At 39.9% G+C, this 21,704-nt stretch overlaps 1 protein-coding gene across 5 annotated transcripts in view; it reads right to left on the bottom strand.

Moving 5' to 3' along the window:
• runx1t1 (RUNX1 partner transcriptional co-repressor 1) overlaps positions 1-21,704 on the bottom strand; it is a 54,565-nt gene that overhangs the window by 14,668 nt on the left and 18,193 nt on the right. For 4 of the 5 annotated variants that reach the window (XM_058753237.1, XM_058753236.1, XM_058753238.1 and 1 more), the window contains exons 2-4: positions 7,595-7,732; positions 5,083-5,324; positions 2,487-2,576 (exon numbers count right to left, since the gene is read on the bottom strand). In XM_058753237.1, the coding sequence (XP_058609220.1) occupies positions 2,487-2,576; positions 5,083-5,324; positions 7,595-7,732 (470 nt within the window). Of the gene's footprint in view, positions 1-2,486; positions 2,577-5,082; positions 5,325-7,594; positions 7,733-20,652; positions 21,218-21,704 lie in introns of those variants that run through there. The other variant, XM_058753239.1, reaches the window with a different exon arrangement.

Here is a 21,704-nt window from a genome sequence, read left to right as displayed (position 1 = left end):
AAAAATGTAAATAAATAAAAGTTATTCTGATATATTTTAATGATGGTGATTGTTTATAAAGGACTGCCTGGTCGCCAGCTGTATGAGGTAATAGTCTGTTAGTAGTTTATGACGATAATTACCAGAGGCTAGTGAAATTGCTTTGACCCTCAGTGACCTCAGACTTTCATTAAATGGAGGTCCTCATACTTAGTGACAGTTCACATACACCATGTACACTGCAAAAATGATTTTCTTAATCAGTTTTTTTGTCTTGCTTCCCAGTCTTATATCAAGAAACATTTACTCAAGAAGCAAAACGACTTAAGAATTTTCTAAAAAATGTATCAAAATTAAGTGAATTTATAAATAAGAAATACAATATCTGTCAATGGGATAAGAAAAATAAAACTTGTTTTGTTTTTACTCTATTGGCAGATATTTTTCTTGTTTAAACACCTAATTTTGACACATTTTATAGAAAACAAGACTTGATATCGCAAGTAATTTTGCATTTAATCTTAATTCATCTCATTTTAAGAATGTTTAGATATTTTACTGGAAAACAAGATGAAACAATGAGGAAGAAAGTAATTATTACAGTGTATTTCAAAATAATGAATGAGAAAAGCTTATTCATGCATAAAAGTTAGAACAGTCTAATTTGCAATTTTATTGTTTATCATTATCGTTTTTTTTAATTCAATCCAGTAAGATTATAAACATGCAAAGATTTGACATTTGCTTCGATTATGTCTGAGTGTGTTCTCCAGCTCCTGTGTGGTCCATTAGCACACAGCTAGTTGGAAACCAGCATATCAAACACAAGCCGCAAAGCAGTTTGCCACGTATATGTAATCCTCACTTCCTCTGCACCGCTAGCATGTGGTGAAGCGCCGACTGTGTCACGCTGAGTACGTCTCTGAGCAATGAGGCACAGAGCCGCAGAGGAACACATGTGCTTACAGGCTTTATGGAGCCTGCTAAACGAAACGGCGGCTAAATATTACAAATTTATCAGACGAGGAATCCATTTCGAGAAATCATAAACAAAAGCCATCAGCACAAAGGCCGTCAGCTGGCGTCGAATTTGGATTACATCATTAGCGTGATGCACGCTGCCCTTCCTGTAAACACTTCCCCGCAAAACCCAACTCTGACGGGAGGGTCGCTAGACAACATTAGCCTAATGAAAAAACGCTGCTAATGCACATTGTTGCAGCTGCGCTTCTGCACACTTATAAAAGCCCCTGTTCCCACAGCCATATGGTATTTGTCATTAAAGGCTCCTTTGAGGAAAACCACTAAAATTAGACGAGAGGGAGAGAGGGAGCGAGAAAAAAAAAATAACACAAGTTGCATCTTTGATACCACCCCTCCTGACTGGATGATACAGTAACCATATGGCGTGGAGCTGCACGAGAGCGAGCGAGTCAGGGAAGTGTCCCTGTATGCTTCTCTGCATCCGTCAGCGACCGGCGCAACCTCTAATGGGACCAATTTCTGTGCGACAGAATTTCCAGGACAAGCAGTGGACAAGATGAAATGCCTCCAAACGGCGTGCCGCGAAAACAGACAGACTCCTTTCCATCATCGCCTAATGGAGTAAACAACACAGATTCGATCCATCTCCACTGGTCGCTCATTTCATTATTATGGAAAGGAAGACGGAAGAAAGCAAAGCGCGAGAGAAAGATAGGAAAACGGGGAGGTGGGGGGGTGAAGGTTAGACAAAGAGGGAGGGAACGGGTAGGTTGGAGCGCCGTGCGTAATAGCTGTCACTTACAAGCAGATGAAAACGAATGGCTAACGATTGAGGGTGGATGGATACAGCAGTCACCATATGCTCATGAGAATTTAATCTCTATCAAGCGCTGATGTCTATTTGCTACATATGTCATAAATTAACAAATTATACATTCGCTCTGCAGGCTACAATCAGTTTAATCTCGAACACGATAATGTGATATAAAAGTATGGCATGTGTAACTCAAATACTTCCCATGGTCGAAAGAATAATATGCAGAGTGTTTATTTGAATGGTTCGTGTTAAGTGCTCCAACATAAACAGGCCCTGAGACACATTTAACTGTAATGAAATAAGCGCCGCAGTGACAAATGGGCGGCAGAGAGGGCAAAGGTTGATATTCTCCCAGACAACGGATCGTCTTACTGTGGTAATGGTTTCAGATGTGCCCTGCCCTCCGAAATTTGGTGTGTGAGAAAAGCGACGGCCGAACAAGGGTGTCCGTCGGCACATATGAATAAATAGAGACACTGTGTAGTGGGATGGGCCCGTATGGTGCTGTTACACTGATTAATGTAGGTTCACATCATGAGAAATTAAAAAATAGGTCCCAGTGATCAAGAAACCCGATGCCTCTTTTCAAACCGCATATCCATTTAGGCCATTTAAAAGCGAGGGATGAAAAAAATGGAAAGCTGGGAGAAATATGTACATCTGTGCCTCAGTTGTTTAAATGTTTTCCAGATTGCTTGTGCAATACCTTCAAAAAGGGGATGACAAAAGGTCGGAGTGGGAAGTTGGTCGCTTCTTGCAGTTTGGAGTGGAATTCCTCAATGGTTAGAGTGGAGTTCTGCAGGGAGAGAGGGAAAAAAGACGGTGCACGCATGAATACATGTGGAAAACATTATGTGATAATATTACTTATTGGAGGCAAAACTATATCCTGCTGAAGATTGAATGATTTGAAGACTGTAATGGGAGGCATATGGATGACTGTGGTGAAAGGCCTCGTAAGGGGAAGTTTGATCTGGAGGCATGCGCCGACCGCATCATCATTGCGTCAACAAGCACACGCACAAACATGTATGCAAACAAAACTACAGATGCAGTATCACACTGCGCAGCTTGCTCTGCGAGATAAAACATGGCATAAATATCATAATGCACGCAGAAGATATGCGGCTTTAAAAAAACGTGTCTTATTCCCTACCGAACTGAAATATATCTCACCCCTGTTAAACTCGGCAGTGTAAAAAAAGAGAAATTACTAATTTCAATCTTTCCTGCTCTCTGCTCTATCATCTTTTAACAGACTGATAGGACTGATAGGACACTATTTTCAATTTTCTACATGTTATTTCCAAGAGAGCTAGCGGAAGGAAAGATGGGAAAGAGAGCGGGGAATCGTACATTTGAGAAAAATACACAGGCTTTTTTTCTCCCCTCATTTCCCAGACCTGAATTTTGTTACATTAGGCTTACATCTGTTCGGCCAGATTGCAGCGGCCTGTTTTGACAGCCAGAAAGCCTCCTGAGCTTTTCTCCAGCATCAGCGGCGCTAATTAAGTGTGTCACTCTTTTCAATAAGGCAGAGTGGGGAGCGAATTAAAAAGAGCCACGGAAGCCAAGGGGACACAAGGAAGCCTCTGCGTGTAGACACAGCAAAAAATAAACAAATGCCCGCTGAAAAAGAGCTTTCCTTTGGAATGGCTAATTAAAGCAGCCCTCCTCTAGTACAGGCTGCTATTTCACCATTGTTTATTCCATAACTACATATTAATGAAAATAACGCTGTGGTACAGCTTATGGTGCACATCTTGTCAAGTGGATTTTTTTTTCTTTCTTCAGTTATGTTGCTATACTTAGCTACAGATGTGTTCTATTTGATTTATTGTTGTTGGACAAACCTTGATTTTCTATGATGGAAGCCAAACACGATTTGGTGGCAAGAAAGCAAAACAAATCAATTTCTACTGTCGGTAAACTTTTCAGGAGACACAATAATTACTAGTATCCTGTCAGAGACAACAGTTTTTTCTTAAAGACTATGAGTCAGACTATACACTTTACGCTATGTTAGAAAATCCTTTCCCATTAAAGTCGTGAAGAAATGGAAGTAGTGACAGATGTTTTCTTCCACATTGTGACATACATCCAATTGATTATCAAAAAAGAATAAAATGTACTGTAGGGTGGGGACTTGGTTCAATTCATTGGTTGATTGGAATTTAAGATTTCAGAGTAGGGCTGGGCGATATGACCAAAAACAATGATCACAATAAATTTTTTTCATATCAGTCGATATCGATAATTATCTCGATAAATTTCAAATCTTTATTTATTTCAAGTTTAAAAGCAGATTTTTGCTTTTAAGTGAAAGTTGTTGAATCCAGACCGTTAATTGTGGTTTTAAACTACTCTTTACGATCAGAACATGACAAACGCTTCACATTTTAAAATCTTTACCAGGCATGTTTCCTTTTATATGGTTAAAAGTGTAATTATTATGACTGTTTGAGTTTCATTAAAATCAACCAGTGGTCTTCCATAGTAGCTTAGATTTAGATCATGATGACCGCAGTTAAAACCACACATATAGCACACCTCAATACCATGGTAAAAATTTAACTATATAGTTTCTAGGTAATTGTATGAAAAACAGTAGTAAATACATTTAGTATAAATGCACAAACATTATAGCTTAATCACAAAAAATACTATATTCTAGTACTCCTTTAATACATTATAATATACTCAAATTCGATATAAATATCCTGCCACAATACCATGGTGCATTTAGTTTTACAAGAGTAAATCCATTGTAAATGATGGTAATTTGTAGATTGAAATACCTTCTAACTGTATCGTTGCACACAGTGTTTCTCCTGTTTGTCAGCACTGTTTAAAGTTTAAATCACAGTCATTTGTGTTCTTTGCTGAATTCAAGTGCTTCACACTTGATCTAACAGCGCTGTTTAGTGCTCACGTGACCGAAACTCATCAGCGAATAAACGCATCTGCTCTAGTGAGCTCATACTGCGCTGCCGTTTGAACTCTGTGCCGATAAACAGTCCGTGTGGCGCGGTTCAAATGAATAGCGCTGTTTCGTTCCACTTTTGCTGCATAAACATTATATCGAACATTTATCGAATTTGCACTAATTATCGTTTTATCGCCCAGCCCTATTTCAGAGACAGGTGAACGCAAGCTTGCAAGGGTGGGGTTTAAGTTGTCTAAATGATTAGAGAAGTCCTGCATATGTCACCGGAAAGAAGCCTATTATTTTACACAAAGATTAAGTTTTAACAAAAAATAAAAAAAAATAAGTGCCACAGAGTTTGTGACTACAGACTTACCACCAGCCCCAACACCAGGGTACGCACTCGTTCTCCTATCTCAGGTGAGATGTCATTGCCGAACTGCTGTAGTGTCGTGAGAAAGCGTTTGAGCTTGCTGAGCTGTCTTGCGCCACAGGCCGGCGGCAGCTGTTGATTGGCCAGCGAGGACGAAGATGATGATGAAGGCCCATTGCTGAAACCATTGGGTGGAGATGGAGCTCCATTTAGTGCAGTGGGAGAGTGACTGGTGCCATTCGTTACTGGAAAACAGAAAGTTAATTATTTCTACATGCCACAAAGAGAGCTTTGGCATTTATTTTTAACCCAAGCATTCTGGAATGATCTAAACCCAAAAGATTCACATTAAACATTGCCAGGAACATTCCTGAAAAAGAAGCAGGAAGCAATCCTTTGTCAAAAATGACACTGGCGTATGAATGCCTGTGACTGACGGTGCTTGAACGAGGCAATTGTGACAGTGGAACATTTGTTTTGAATCAGCCACGGCAGCTTTGAGAAGGAAGCCGTGTGTTCTTGCTTCCATACATCAGACATATTAAGTCCAGAGGAGGAGAATACATGTGGTCGAGTGCCCCCGGTGCCACCATGAGAAACATACGCGGCGGAGGGATGCAGCTTGGAATCAACGTCTCTCTAATGAGATTAGGCTGCGTGATAGCCTCGTTTGCCTGGCCTCCCTCCAACAGAACAGAAACGAGATACTTGAGCTGCATCTGGTAACAATTACATGGAGGGGAAATCAAAGCGCTTGCTTTGTTAAACCTTCAGAATGTATAATTAGAGTCTGCCTTTAAAAAGGCACCGGATTGCTTCAGACCCGGCTTGCTTTTTGTCTCTTTTTTCATAAATGCTAATTGCAGAGTCCAACTGATCTGTTTTTAGGGATGTAACATCAGAGAGAGGAATGTGTTACTGCTGTTGACAGCACACCACTGCTCAATTACACTGACATGGTGCTGGGAGGCTGTGGCACGGACGGCTTTGATAGTGAGCCGCTCTAGCGCTCCCCGGAGCTGGCATGTGTGATGCTCTTTGTGGCATCAGCCAGCGGGCAGAAGGAAAAATCTGCAGGTCAGAAGACAAGGCGAAATCCTGTTGACTGTAATGAGGGGAGTGCAAAACTACATATTCTTTAAAATCATCAAAGTTGACTGATTATCTGAATGACTAGTCAACCAGTTGGCCTTAAGTACTTGTATAATTTTGCCAGATTTGTATAATAGATTTTTTTGATTGTTCTGCTTTGATTTCTTTTGTTTCTGTATTTATTTTGCAATGTAATTTTCTGATCTGTTCTGTCATTCTTTGTCTTTGTAAAGTAACTTTGAGCATTAGAAAGGAGCTATTATTATTAGTAGTAGTAATAATTAGGATTATTTATGACGCCTTTCCTCTATCTTTGACATTTAAGTATGACTGTCGTATTTCACCCCCCTAAAGTTATGAAGCAACTGTTACCCTGCACCTATTCACCATGGTAAAATGAGAAAATAATGAAAGTATGAGTAAAGAAAACAAAACAAAAAGCAAAATATAGTATGTTTTCTACGGCTAATCAAAAGAAAAAAAGTACAAAATAACAATTTTGGACATAATTATTAATAATCACCCATTTAAAAGAACTAGTATTTAAAGAATAACATTTTACATACAATACATCACATCCAGTTTAGCAGTCGTTTAGCCATGAAAATTATTTTAATGAAATAATATTTTAATGTTGACCGCAGGGAGTTTCATTGACAGGCAATCATAACGCCATTTTTGTCCGACAAATAGGACCAGATAGGACAGTAGATTAATGTCAGTGGACTTGAACTTGAAAAATGGTGTATTGACATCTTTGCGCATTCAAAAGATACCCGTTTGAACTGAGGTGCTACAGCGATCTGTCACAACGCATTAAAGAGCCATAAAATTTCTTACAAAATGACTAAATTTGAAAGCTGAGACTTTGCTTTATACCAAAAGTAACCTGCTCTGTTTTGTCTGTCAAACGAAGCTCAAATTGGATCCGAAAATTCGACTGGAACTCCACACAGCTTCCGTACAACTCTCTATTGGATGCAGACACAACTGATTTAATATTTGAAACACATTTCCTTTAAACCAACTAACTAGTCAACAATATTGACACATCAAGAACTGTAAAAGCTGGAAGATGGATTGGAATTCCAAATTTCGGCATGAAAGTCCAAATTTTCAGCATGACACAAATACGTAGCACAATTTTTAAATGAAACAATGCATTTCAATAAACTCCCTTTTTAATGAACCAAATGTAAAAATCTTTACTGCAATGATCTGGCTAGGCTGACTTGGTTAAAATAGTTTAATTTATTCAGATATCCGCACTTTTCAAGGAACAACAAAAACAGAACTGGACTCATTTTAAGAAGGGAATTTAAGGTATTTTAGGACTATTTTATACTTTCATGTCATTCATATGTATTGGTCTTCTGTTGAGGTGTCCATGTATAAGCTGAGTACAGTGTGTGCTAGTACTCACATGCAGTGGGGGTGAAGGAGCTGGTCCTGGGAGCTCCCTGTGTGGTGGGGGGGGGAGGCATGGTGGGCGGAGTTAACCTGGACTGTGTTTTCACATCAGCAGGTGAGTCGGGCATGGTGGAGCGCTTCTCAGTGCGATCTACAGAAGAAAAAGTGGAACAGTTCTTGTGAGACCTCAGTGATATCCCAACAGCTGCCTCTCCACAGCACCTGAGCTGCTGTAAGATATACACACACAGCTACATACACGGTACACGCCTTTAGAGAGTTCATAGATAGTAACACCAGTCAAATTCCAGCTGTCATCCCCATTTCCCTAATGATCAAAGACACCGGCAATACTCTCATTAAAATGTTTCAGAAATCTGGAGGAGCCCCACAGAGGTCTTCAGCATCTACAACAGACATGCAATGTCTAAAGTACCCCGTTTCTCCAGACTAAAAAATCAGTCGACCCATTTTACACTTGATTATGGTTAAGAATAATAGAAATAAGTTGATTTTTAATGTACATTTTATTGAATGTGCAAAACTTGCTATCACAGTGATTGTGTGTTACCATGTGTTGATATGTGTTTAGGGTTTGTGAGTGATTTCTAGAGCATTGCTTGCTGGTTGGTCTATGACAATCTGGTCTCTAGATATGAAAAAAAAATCGGATTACTAAGGAATATAATAGCATACCTCAATAAACTGCATGATTTGTGGTGTCATTCATGTCCTTAGTTAGGATGAAACCTATAGTTCTGAGCATGCTCATAACCCCACAGAAATTTCTATTTACTACAGGTTTTTAAAAAGCATAATATTCCACAAATAGAAAGCTGACTGTGGGCAATATCTAACACAAGACCAATCAGCATCTCTATTTGGACAAAGTGGCCCTTGGTAGAGATGGAGAGGTCTGTAAGAGATAACTCATCTGTAAGTGAAGAGTTTATTTGCAAAAACAGATAACTCCGTTTTTAACAATTTTCAAAAATCATGTTTTTTCATTGTGCATTCAATTAATCTCAATCAAACTGCAGTTGGGTTATTTTGATTAGGTTAAAAAATAACTAAAAAATACAGCTAACTAACACAATAAAACACAATAAAAACATGATAACATAATAAAAAAACATGATTTTTGAAAATTAAAAACAAAAAGTTATCTGTTTTTACAAATAAATTCTTCAAGTCTTTCTTCAAATTTGGTCCAGCACAGTGTTCTGGCCACTTCTCTCTAATTGTTTAAAGGGTTAGAGCCAGTGTTGTTATTGTTAACTCAAACTAAAGCTATTAAAAAACTGCATTTGTTAATAAAGCTGAATTAAAAAAATATATATAAATATTAAATTGAAAAACTTAAATGCAATTAGAAATGTTACCTTGGTAACTAAATGACATAAAATTAGTAAAAGTTTAAGTGCAAAAATTTATAAAACCCACACTGAAATAAAAATAAATTGGAGCTACATAGAAATGTTAAAAAAGTCAAAACATAATAAAAATGACAGAAGTGCTTGACAAAATAACTAAAACGTAAACTGAAATTAAAAATGAAAGCTGAATATTTAAAAATTAAAGTTACTTAAAAATAAATAGTACACAAATAATACAAAAATAACACTGGTCAGAGTTGCTTTGGAGAAGGTCCAAAGCACTAAATCATGAAACTTCTGTTGTTGTTGTTTTTGGCCAAGCACCAACAGTGACAGTTTTTAGTGCATGTGCATCCTTACTTTAAAACCCTAGACAGCACACAAAATGACATCTTGATGCTGTTTACTCCAGAAGGTCATGACTAACGCTGTTTTAGTGGTTTTACAATATCAGCATCTGTATTGACCAATCAGCACCCTTGTTCTCTCTATTTCTTACATATACACAGACATGTATGCGTTGTATCAGCTGTGGGAACACTGTGTGTCAGGGCAAGCAGCAACCCTGCGTCTGCGGCATATAGTCTGACTTTCCCAATTACAACTGTCCTGGGTGTCCCCCTTGACTCTGATAACAGCAGCGAGGTCCTGTCTTATCCTTCTTTTTCACTCAACGTTCTCTTTTCAGTATGTTATACTCCACAAAAGAATATTAAATACAAACAGTTGATAATAGCTTTGTACCTCCTTTCAAAGATGTTTCACAGCTAAAGATACCAGCTATTGTTTTGCTTGCCATGTACACATTATAGTATGATCTGAAAAGAAAGGCAGGTGCTTTTAGACAAGCACAGTCTGACTAGGAAAGCACAAGAGATAAAAAAGGTGGGAATTTCAGCTCCGTATGGCTCCCATTCTCTAAGTACCTCTGTGGCTGTATGTGTGCACCAGATCCTAAACATATGTGTCTGTGTAGGCTTAATCTGCTCCATACTTGCTCCCCATGCACTTTCAATCCTTTCCCCAATTGAGAACAGAGTCGTCCACACTAAAACAAAGCTTAAGCTTTATATATTACACATGCACGGATCCATCTATCCTCGCCGAAGCTAACTGTTTATTTGCTCTGATAAAGAAATGACAGAATAATCAGCAGGGGTCTTTGTCTCACACCTACACATGTGCTGATTAACCATTTTTTATCTGTTTTGTCAAAAAAAAAAGAAAAAAAGAATGAAGATATGATGGACAGGCTACTGTGAAAAATCACTGCTGGTAATGTCAAAGTGACATATAATTATTTCTAATAAGGCAACTCTGCATTTGGTCCATGACATTCATTCAAAAACACAATGATAGAAATGAAAGATTCTTGAGTCAGTGAAAGGGATGAGGCAAAGGAAAGTGGCTTGATTCAACCTTAAAATCTCAGTATGGGGCCAGTTATTACATTGTATGTAAATGTTAACAACGTGACAAGTCCAGGCACTATAATTCACAAGAGCCATAGCACAAGTCTGAAATGAATAAAATAGCCCAAGCACTAGTGTGAAAGCTATTCTAAACCAATATGCCTGTCAGATCGCTATAATTGGAAAACATCACATGAAATTGTGAAAAATTATATTAATTGTCCAAGACAGATAAGGTCTACGGGAAATACTTTTATTCAGCTATGGTCTCAGAAGGAGCCCAGGGTGACATAAAAAGCAGCTTGTGGATCTACATGTGTAATTGAGGATTAACATCTGGGTCAAAGTTGGGATTGGATTGGGAATCGGGAAAAGAGAAACAACCCCGAGGCGTCTAAACCTCATCCTCTCTCCTTACCTGTCGGACAGAAATGGATGATAGGAGGTAAAAAATAGGTTGTAATCTGCAAGCACACGTACATGTGTGTGTTCACAGGTTTGCACAACATACACACTGAGATTCTGACCCTTGAAGACACAGGAAGTTATGAAAAAGTGGTGTAAATGTGGAACGTCCTCCATTCAGATCTGTCAGCACAACATATCCATTATGCTTCATATTTCCTTCACTGTTTCTTCTGAAATATTACCAATCAGACAACTTAAAAGCATTGCACTTTCATAGTGTGCGTCATCCCATGTTCGAGTGAAATAATAATCACCATAATACATCTCACTTTTATACTGGTAAAATGGTTGAATTCTGCACAAAGAACAATCAATGACTGTAAAAACCCATCTGAAGAAAATAAAAAATGTTCAGGTAAAAGCATTCTCTACTTTTTATATTACAATCTCACTATTTCCATTAGACCAAGAGTGGCTGGAAAAACTAGGTATTACATACATGGTATGGAGTGCAGGGTACATATGCACAATTTTTATATATTTTATCCCCTGTTAGTCAAAGTAAAAGTGACTGCCAATAAAACTGCATTGTAGAGCAGCATTAAACCCACCTAAAAGAGGTAGACTGCACAAATATGTTGTGGAAAAAAAGAGATGCATAACTCAATTCAAATGAGTTCCCACTTGGAGTGGAAAAGAAGCAATTTTGCATTTTAAACAAGCTCAAAAACATACCAGAGTGCACATCCATCCTGCCCTGATTTCATAAAGTTAATCTGCGCAGAGTTAACGCACAGAGTGCATTTGTTTGGCAGTTACCTTGCCTTTCAAAACGGGAAATTGGCGGACGAGCGGCACAGATGAATATTAGGCGGGCCACCACGGATATTGATGCAGCAAGAGATTTAATGTGGCTCCCAGGAAGGACGATGAAGTGCTTTCCATTTTCCTGTTCGGCAAGGTCTTTTATTGCTTTTCAAAAGAGCTCTCGAGTAATATGGATCGCCATTAAACGGCACGCCAAACTGAGCATTAGAAAGCACCGACTCGCTCATCTTCCCTCCACGCCTGGTCATTTTTCATGACCCGACAGTGGCAGTGAACATCTTGCTATGACGTGACTGGCTCTTCTAGATGTTCCTTGTGCTTATATCCCTAATATGCATGCAAAAACACACACAGAAGTCAAAAAGGAATAAAAAACTTTCACACTATTTTATGAGACCATTACTAAAGACCAGCATGATTTGGTGCAGACCTGAGTCACATCCTTCAGGGTCAGCTGTGCTTGCTATTTCTACAGTCTTCCATGAAGTTGAATAAAAAATTTAAATTGTATTTATATTGAATAATAACATCCACCATCCATAAAACAGAGACACCACATATGTGTCTCAGTCTCTTCTGTAAACACAGAATTATGTTTCACATTTTTTGTTTTTATCTGATTAAAAAACTATTTTGTCTCATGGAGACAATTAGACTAAATAGTACATCATCTAAAATGGTAAAACAGACATCTGTATACACATGCAGTATATGAGGAAAAAGAGGGTCATGAATAATCTCATTAATTTTCTTCTTGTGTATTAAAAACCCTCCCCATGTACAAACATGTTATAAATTTAAGAATCACGCCAATGCATCTCTACTTTTGTGTCATTGTGAAAAACGGTAAAGCTGCAGCTACATTCATCCTCCCACACACCAGCTAAAGTTGCTTATTCACTTAGCGAGTTAGTATAGAAGCTTTGTGAAACCTAATCAGCTGTGATGATTCAGCTTTGTATTTCTGTAGTGCCCGCAGCAATGCAGAAATCCTCACAGTTATGTGTTATGTGCAGAAAGTTCAGGGATGGTTTCTCCCCATAGGAACATTGTTTTCGCTCCTCGGAGAAAAGCTGTGCCCACTAACGTGAAGCAAGACGTGCCAAAGCCACAGGAAGCCAATCAGCTGCATACTAATGCCGACAAGATGGCGGCTTATAGTGGACTCACGCTCATCAGATCAGGGTCACGAGGTGCGGGAGGCAAAGACAGAGAACACCTTTCAGAGGAGACGTCTCGTGGGACCGATAGCGCTGTAAAAGTAGATGACGAAGGTGGCGATACAACCAGCTGCTGCGCTTCAGAGCTGCCGTGCATTAAAGATGAAGAAGTCAGTAATGTGGTGAGAACGAGAGAGAGAGAGAGAGAGAGAGAGAACATCGACTCTTCGGATAATTGGAATTCAGATGCTGTCTCAGGTATCCGAGGCCGAGGGTGAACTGGGAGAGCGTGTTGCGTTGGTATGAATACATTATGAACTTGTGCACGCCGATGCACCATGCAATCATCTCCGCCAGATGGAACGGCGCACGGAGCGTGGCCCATCAAACCCTGCCGGCTTGTCAGGGAAGATGTATGGATGCCCCCACCCTCCTGGAACTCATTCCCAACACTTATTCCGCTCATTCTCCCTGCAACAAAGCCTGTCCCTTTGGATCTCCATCTTCCTCTCCGTCTCGTTCCCTCTCTCCCCGAGCCCTCACTTTTCAAGGCTTCTCCCCAGGCGCAATTGTTTTCCCGAGCCCCACTTGGCCGGCGCCAGGTGGTGTGCCAACGTTCCATTCCATCCCATCAAATGACGCGCGCGCTGAAGGGACCTGCATCAGTCTGTGCTCACTCAAGAGTTACCAACCCACCCAACCACCAACCGCAGCGCACAGCAACCTGTGCACTCCGATATTTAAAGAGATTGCACTCTTCCGTCAGGCTCTTTCCGCAGCACGCCCAACCGAGATGTTATTTCTGGATTACAACAGACGTATGAATCATTCCGCCTCTTAAACGCACCGTAAATGCCATCATCGGTTACCGATGGCAGTAACCTTTAAAAGAAAGTGATTTCACACTATAGCTACCCACTTTGATGCCAGTCGTGCCGACTTAAGTGGACACTGACGAGTGGGCACTGTTAGTTTTACAGTGTGGCTATAATGTGAGATAATGCGTTCCTGGAGCATTTCTGCAGTAAATAGAAAAGGCCGGGAACCATCTGCTGATCCATTTCAAAATATGGTCTTGCGTCAAAGGAAAAAAAAGACTGACCAATAAAACAGATGCAGCGTTTATAGTGGAAGTCACTCTTTTTTCCTTCGTCCTCTTCTTCAAAATGGATTTATCTTAACGTCTGTTTTAACCATCTGTTGAAATAAGGCCCCGTTGGCATGAAGCGCAGAGGAAGAAAACAAGTGTAGAGGAACAATAAAAGTGATTCACGGTTGCCGTTACGCATCCGTTGAAATTGCAGAGATTTGTGCAGTATCTTGTTGCCAGAGTTTTAAAAAAAAAGAGGAAAAGGATAAATCCTTAAAGGCTGTGAGAGTGCAAGACCTCACAGGGGAACTCACATAGAAAGCACTTGTAATCTTCTCTCGTGCCTCATCTACAAACAGACAATCATAATTGAAATGGAAACAATGAAGGTTCTGCAATTACACTACGAGCACAACTGCAATTTCCAACATCTTTTGAACAAACAGTAAATAATTATTTACTGACTTCTTATCTAGAGAGGCAGAATTAGAGCATTTTTCAATAAAAGGCCTTTCATACTGAGATTAGTGCTCTCAAACGCTAGTATGAAGCTCGTCCAACTCTCAAGTCAATGACTCACTCAGCTTCCTGGCATGAGCAGATGCCAGCTGAAAAGTGGGGAGAAAGAGAGATAGAAACAGAGAAAGACGGCACATGCAATATGGCTCAGCACCTAGACACATGGCTTTAACTGGCTATCCACCAACACTGCTGTGTTTTTCAGTGTGTCCCTCATTAGCAGCGTGTAGGTTAAAGTCACACACGTCCTCATGGGATTTGTGCTTGGTCCACAAGCAACACTCTGTCATTGAAAAAAGTTTGTTTGGTGAAAACAACATCACATAAACAGAACATCACATGGTCAGGAAAAGTAGACATTCCCAACTCGTGATAGACTGATAGATATTGAGCAATATTGGGCCATTTTGAGATTACAACTGTGCCCGCTTGGCAGATTAATACAGTGGTACTTTCCCCTTGTGTCCGTTCCAGCATCTACAATCAGACTTATCAACATTTCTTTGTTTTTGAATGTTTCTATGCAGTTAATTTAGCTTTTAACTGCTCGTGAGACTTCATGGAGTCAACTTTGTCCCATTAAAAGATTTAACATAAAATTAGATATGAAAATAGTCAAATATGAGATCTCTTGAATATCTTTTTTTTTTCTCTCCTAGACAGCAATGTGATGACGGAAAGAAAATAACTTTCTAGGTCTCATCCATACACTTTTTTTATTCTGAGATAAATCCTTATCTAGAACTTCAGATCTCAACAAAGTCTTAAACTATGCTCAGATTTGCCAAGATACCAAAGACTGATGAAAAAAGGAGAAATATTAATATGACCTCAAATATTTCCCGTTAGATTCACCCAAGACTAATTACATCAGATTTCTCTTCAGTCTTTGGCAAATCACAGTTTGAGGTATTCTTGAGATCTCTTCTGAATCTCTAAAGGATTGTTCGAGTTAAAATTGTCTTAGAGTTATTCTGAGGATAATGAGACACACAAAAGTCTTCTGCTCTTCATTTAAACTCATCTGCTGTCTTTGGTAAACACTCCTCCAATCAAACATTTGGATACATCTACTCATTCATTATTATCACTCATTTCTACACTTTAAAATAAGTTAGCAAAACTTAAAAATATTTGTCTATTTACATTTATATTAATATTTGTCAAATATTTAAGCATAAGCTTTTGTATAAAACATTATTTTTTTTTCATTAAAGAAAAAATATCATCCCGCGGGATGGGAAACAAAATCGCTACGAATCACGTGATTGGGACGGGACAGGAAAAAATGTCAGCGGGAGTGGGCAGGACCGGGAATAGTAATGATACCCAACTTTATACACAAATATACCTTTTATATAAATAAACTATAAACTGTATATTTTAATTCTGAACTCAATTCTAGTTGCCCTGTCTCTTTATGCTCTTCTCCTGTTTGCTTTGGTGTGGCTGGTTAAGTGAATGACGCAGTCTGTGATGGACAGATTGTTAACGGCTGGTCTATGTGGTAATACACTTGGGAAGGACATCCAAATGCTCACCTATCATTCATCGATCTCAAATGTGGCTTTTCATCTGAAAGATGTATGTAGTAGCAACTTTACATGGCCGCTCAATATGATGTTAACCTAGAGAAATGTGCGCTATTGAAGTGTATGTGTGGAGTGTGGAGCTGAACAGCAGCACTCGCTGCAGGACAGGCGCCGGTGTGCTCACTTGCTCTTAATACATATGCTCTCATACAGATAGAAGTAGCCTAATACATCTTTCGAATCTGTAAAGACTCTACGTTTATTTGTGTGCACTCAGAATAACAACGAAAGGTTGCGCTTCTGTAAAGTAATTAAAGCAAACAGGATGCGCTTTCTGCCGTCTAGGTCTCTGTGAACTTGAGCGAGAAACTTTGAAACTCCGTCTATGAAAAATGTATCTATAGAGAGTGAAATGTCTACTTTCAAATGAAAAAAATTCAAATAGAAAACGTTAACATGGATGATTTACATGGAATTTAATGTGTGTGCAATGCACACTGCATTGTTAAAGCTGGCTTTCAGTTCAATATAATAACAAAAAACGACATTTTGGATTTTAATTCAACTAAGGTGGGCATGCTGTGATCTGTACTGTATTTTTACTGTACAAAAAAAAACAAAAAAACACCCGGGAGTGGGAGGGAATGGGAGTCATTCTTCCGGGATTGGAACGGGACGGGATTTTCCCCCAGTTTTTTCACGGGATTGGGACGGGATGAGATTTTATTTTGTGGGAGTGAGACGGGAGATGTTTGAAAATCCACTCCCGTGTCACCCTCTGGTCTAGACTGAAAGAAGCCAGAGAAGTTCATGAGGTTCCCACAGAGAGCCCTGGAGGTTCTCAGAACGCTAAAAGAACACACGTCAGATGTTTCATCCATATCCATATACAGCTCTTGTCCTCTCCTGCAGCTCAAGCAGTCTGCAATTACCTCTGCACTCTGCTCATTGCCCTCAGCACCACTCAAACCTGCAAATTGCAGGCCTTTATCCACTTATTCACTTTATTCATTTCAGCCACTTATTCTCACTGGCTGTGGCAGCTACGAACGGACGTCTCTCCACGCTTGGCAACAAAAGCGTGGCAAAGTCTCTGATGCTAGGACGAGTCGAGCCCACGGCGGTGGATGCCAAATCAATTTTCGACAGATAATAAAGAGGCTCATGTTTTACATTAACAAAACGCTATTTTACTACACTCAAAAATGTGAGCTAATAATATATTGGTCTTACTAACTGAAAACACAGCTACATGATAAAAGAATAACTGACAGGCATAGAGGAGGCGGGGGGGAAGGCGATTGCGAGAAAAAAGAAAGACCCTGGCGGCAGAATGACGGTTTATTTCTGCTGGGACCTCTGTCTGCAAGTGTTTTGAAAATATCACATGACAGAAGCCATGTGTTCAAAATTAGAGTGAGTTAAGTCCGCTGCGCAGAAAAATATGTCGACAATTTATGAAACGCAGTCCTGGATGGAGATTTACTAAGTAGAACCAGATTCAGAAAACAACTAACCCCCCCTGCCCAATTACTGTGTGCGCACACACAAACTGTCTCTTTCTCTGTCTCTCTCTTTCCCTCCTCCTCTTCCCCTCCACGAGACCTTAAAAATGGTTCGAGTCACATCTGGCAGGCAGGAGACGCAGGAGATGGTGGAGTATGACCTAACGTCAGGGCACTTCCACCCTGAGCGCTTTTCTGTGTGTGTGTGTGTGTGTGCGTGCATGATTGTGGCACTGGCCACAGTTTGCTAATGGCTTTCAGTACAAGGAACTGAGGCGTAGCTCCAGGCAATGACTGCCCCTCAACCGACTGGCTGCCATCACTGAGTGGCTTCTTAATGACTAAATACACTCTAGAGAGGCTGTCTTTAACGCTTAAACTTGGGTCAAAAGCCTTGTTGCCATACTAGGCAAAAAAAAAAAAAAGAAATTACATAGGAAACATTGTATACAAGAGTTACAAGGTAGATATTCTTGTCTTCATATTACCCAAGAGAACAACCTTTATCTCATTACAGCAGCAGAAAACGCAAGTAAAATATTGCAAACTGACAAAGTGCATCAAAAAATGTACAAAAATGCAAAAAAAAAAAAAAAAACCTACAAAACTAAAGGAGGAGAGCCTGATTCCATATTACCCAAGAGAACGACCAGTTTTTTTGTTATAGTATCGCAATGCACCATCAATATATTGAGAACTGAGAAAGTGTGATACAAATGTATTGGAAAAAACCCTCTGGCTAACAAATATCAAGCAGAAAATACAAGCACTTAGTGTGGCTTTGTACAAAAAGAATGACTTTTCAGCACAACAGAAAAATCCATACACAAAATAATGCAAATAAAGTATGTTTAAAATCTATCGCACAAAAACATGTTTGCTTACAAAAAATGTTTCAAAACCCAAACTTATTTTAGAGCAGCATTAACTGCAAGTGAAATATTTTGAACTAAGAGAGTATGTTTAAGAAAAAATCATACAAAAACATTTTTGTTTAGCAAGAAAACATACAAAACACTGGTGATAGCCTCGTGGGGTGCGTGCCAATATATAGCACAATTGTGCTTTGGGAGTCCCGAGTTCGAATCACGCCTCGCAGAACTCTCTCTCTCTCATTCGCTTCCTGTCAGATTTCCATTGTCCTATCAAGAACAATGCAACCCCCCCCCAAAAAAAACCATACAAAACTACAAACACCTAAGCCTTGTGTCTATACTACCCAAGAAAACAAAATTTTTTGTTATATTTGTGAGTGAAATATCACAATCTAAGAAAATGCATTGAAAACACATTATACGAAAATTGCTGACTTTCAATTCGTAGCATAACTTGCAACCGAATATTGCAAACTAAGAGACTGTTAAACACTGTATGAAAACACTTTTGCTAACAAAAATGCTACAAAACTACAGGAGCTTCGTCATGTTTCCATATTACCAAAAAGAACGACCTTTATCTCACTACAGTAGCATATTATTGCAAACTGAGAACATGCGTTAAAAACACGCTGTACGAAAACACTCTTGCTAACAAAAAAAGCTATAAAACTACAGGCGGAGAGGAAGGAGCCAAGCTCTGCTCAGCACTGAGAGCTTCAGTCCCTGCCACAGATGGACGGCACTGTGTTTGGCACTCTGCCAGCGAGTGAACAGATTGTCCGTGGCGGCGGCCTGGAGGAACGGTAGCTCCAGTGCAGATGGGTGTCCGAAATAACCCAGTGTCAGTTCTGCTCAAGTGTCCCTGACCTGGCACACGCGCCTGCTTACAGCTGCTTCCTCCAGAGCTTCCCAGAACAATTCTACACATGCACACACAATTCATAAACACACGCTTCACACAAAGGCCAATGTTAACAAACACGTTTTAAGTGGCCGTTTGAAAAGAACAAATCGAAAACAGATCTGCAACATTCAGTAAGAAATAGACACTTTAAAGAAGAGAATAAAGACCTTGCTTCAGATACTGTTCCTAAAAAAGCACAAATGTAGAAATGCAACGATCTATAACTCATGAAAGATTTGAATACGATATTAACTCAACCACAGAATTATTTCATCATTCAAACTCCAGTTTGAAAAGCCATCACTGTCACACTGAGCCAAATACACAGCCAACAATGTTACACTTGCAAGTTTAGAAAGAGAAACAAACAGAAAGAGAAGTCGAGGGTGGGTAGATGGAGAGGGGGAGTCGGAGAGGTGGGCACCAGACGGGTTGGCTGGCAGAGAGGTAGTGGCCATGGCACACAGGAGAGCAGCAGTGCCAACAGAGCTTGTCTCACAACACCATCTGTGAAGAGCAGCACTGAGATCTCCCTGCAGCCTGCACACACACAGCACGCCAGCTGCCCTCTGCAACTCTCCTCTCTCATTTTCTTTCTCTCAGGCTGCTTTCTTTACTTTCATGCTCCTGTACAGTGATTTTACTCTTTCTAGAACAGATCTCTGATCTTCCTGAACAGGGCTCAACAATGCGGATGTGAGAGAGATCTGATGGACCATCAGGCCATTGCTGCATTGTTTCTACATTTCTTGGTCTTGTATTTGAACTGTTACGTATTGTGAACATAATGTTTGGTTTTCTGTGATAAATGAAATGTTGTCAATTGTGCCTAAGTGACTTCTGAAGGCAAAGTTAAAAGGCTAATGAATTTGTGATAGTCTAGGAAGGCTTACTGAAAAGGGTTTGCTATGTTTTATGATCATTCATCATCATTTTCCAGCAATACTGTGTGCATGGATTTAGCTATCATGAAGTTACATTATAGCTGCAGTATTGATGGCTATTATTGCAAATGAAAAACATTTTGCATCAAAAAATTAACATTTAATGTAAAATAATAAAATAATAAAAAAAATGTGACCAGGCCCCCACACACACCGTATTATTGAGCTCTGTATTATTCTATTTAAAAAAAAATCTAGTTTACCAGCATTCCCTTGCACAGGTAGAAATACCAATCATCTCTGCTTATCAGAAAAAGACATTAGTATATTAAAAAGTATCAGTTGAGATCACACATAATAAATACATTAATATATATATATATATATATATATATTTATTATTTGAATAAGGTTTATGCACTTTTTTACTTCCAAAAGCAGTCAATAAAGGCAAAAAAGCAGTACAAATTGTCTTATGTAGTCCACTTCTGTATTTTAAGATATTTACATTCAAAAACCACACGCACAATTTCCCACCGACAAAGTCACACACAGTGAAAGCTTCCCAATCTCACCTGGCATCATGGATGATGGAGACAAACTGGATATGAAAGAATCCAGGGTATTTTCTCTATTTCTGCCAGCTTTCCTGTAATCTTAATCTCTTTGCGTCTTTCTGCGCTCTGCGAGGGGCAGGGGGGTGGCACAGGACCCTGAGGCCGGTACACCAGGTCTGAGCGAGAGAGTCGAGCAGACTGTCCTCCTGCTTTCAGAGCCTGAGAGGGACAGATGGAGACCTGCCTCTCGTTCTGCTCTGCTTCCAGGGATGCCCTGCACTAACGAGGGCACGTGTGGCCGCTGGGGCCTCGCGTTATCCTGCACACGCTTGCTCCCTGAGCCTGCCGACTGAGACAATGACAGCTAGAGCGCACGCAAATGCGCGCGCACACGCACGCTCTCCGCCTCCTCCACTGACCCCTCCCAGCTGATGCGCGGCAGCCACACAAAACACAGCACGCGTAAGAGAGGGTGAGAGAGAGAGAGAGAGACGATAGATAGATATTTGTGCTGTTTGCTGTGAATCTGTCCTCTCATATGCTCTGAATTAAGAGCACTCTTGCAAAAACAACCTTCTTCTGGTCAACCAGCCAATCTGAGTTCAGTCACATCTGCTTCTGCTTAACCAGATTCACTTCATACTGCACTACTACATTCATATCGGATGAAAAAATATAAATGTGAGGTGAACAGCATGTTTGTTCATGTTTGTTATGTCCAGATTATCAGATTAAGTTATCAACCTCCTGATTCACAAGTCTAAAAATTCACTGTGTGGATGACTGAATGCTTCAGATCCATCCAAAATAGCGGCATACGGCCGTCCTGTCTGCATCAATAAGCCCCCCTCCACCATTTTTTGCAAGCAGCGGCAGGAACAACCTCATTAAAACCAAGAAAAATCAATTTGGAGAGTCCAAACAAAGGCATGCATCTGCCTCTACTGCTGTGTTTTAAGTCTCTAGAGTGGCGCTCTTCCCCCCCCCACCCCCCGCGTTCATTCTTTTTCTGCTCTCTTTCTCAGATTTGCTGTTTCTCTCTCTCCCCTCCTAGACTGCCATCACTGCAT

Source organism: Onychostoma macrolepis, chromosome 19 (assembly GCF_012432095.1).
Source record: "Onychostoma macrolepis isolate SWU-2019 chromosome 19, ASM1243209v1, whole genome shotgun sequence".
In the NCBI taxonomy this organism is placed as follows: Eukaryota; Metazoa; Chordata; class Actinopteri; order Cypriniformes; family Cyprinidae; genus Onychostoma; species Onychostoma macrolepis.
Note: the sequence above shows the minus strand (reverse complement) of the source record. Positions and strands in the feature narration are given on the sequence as shown.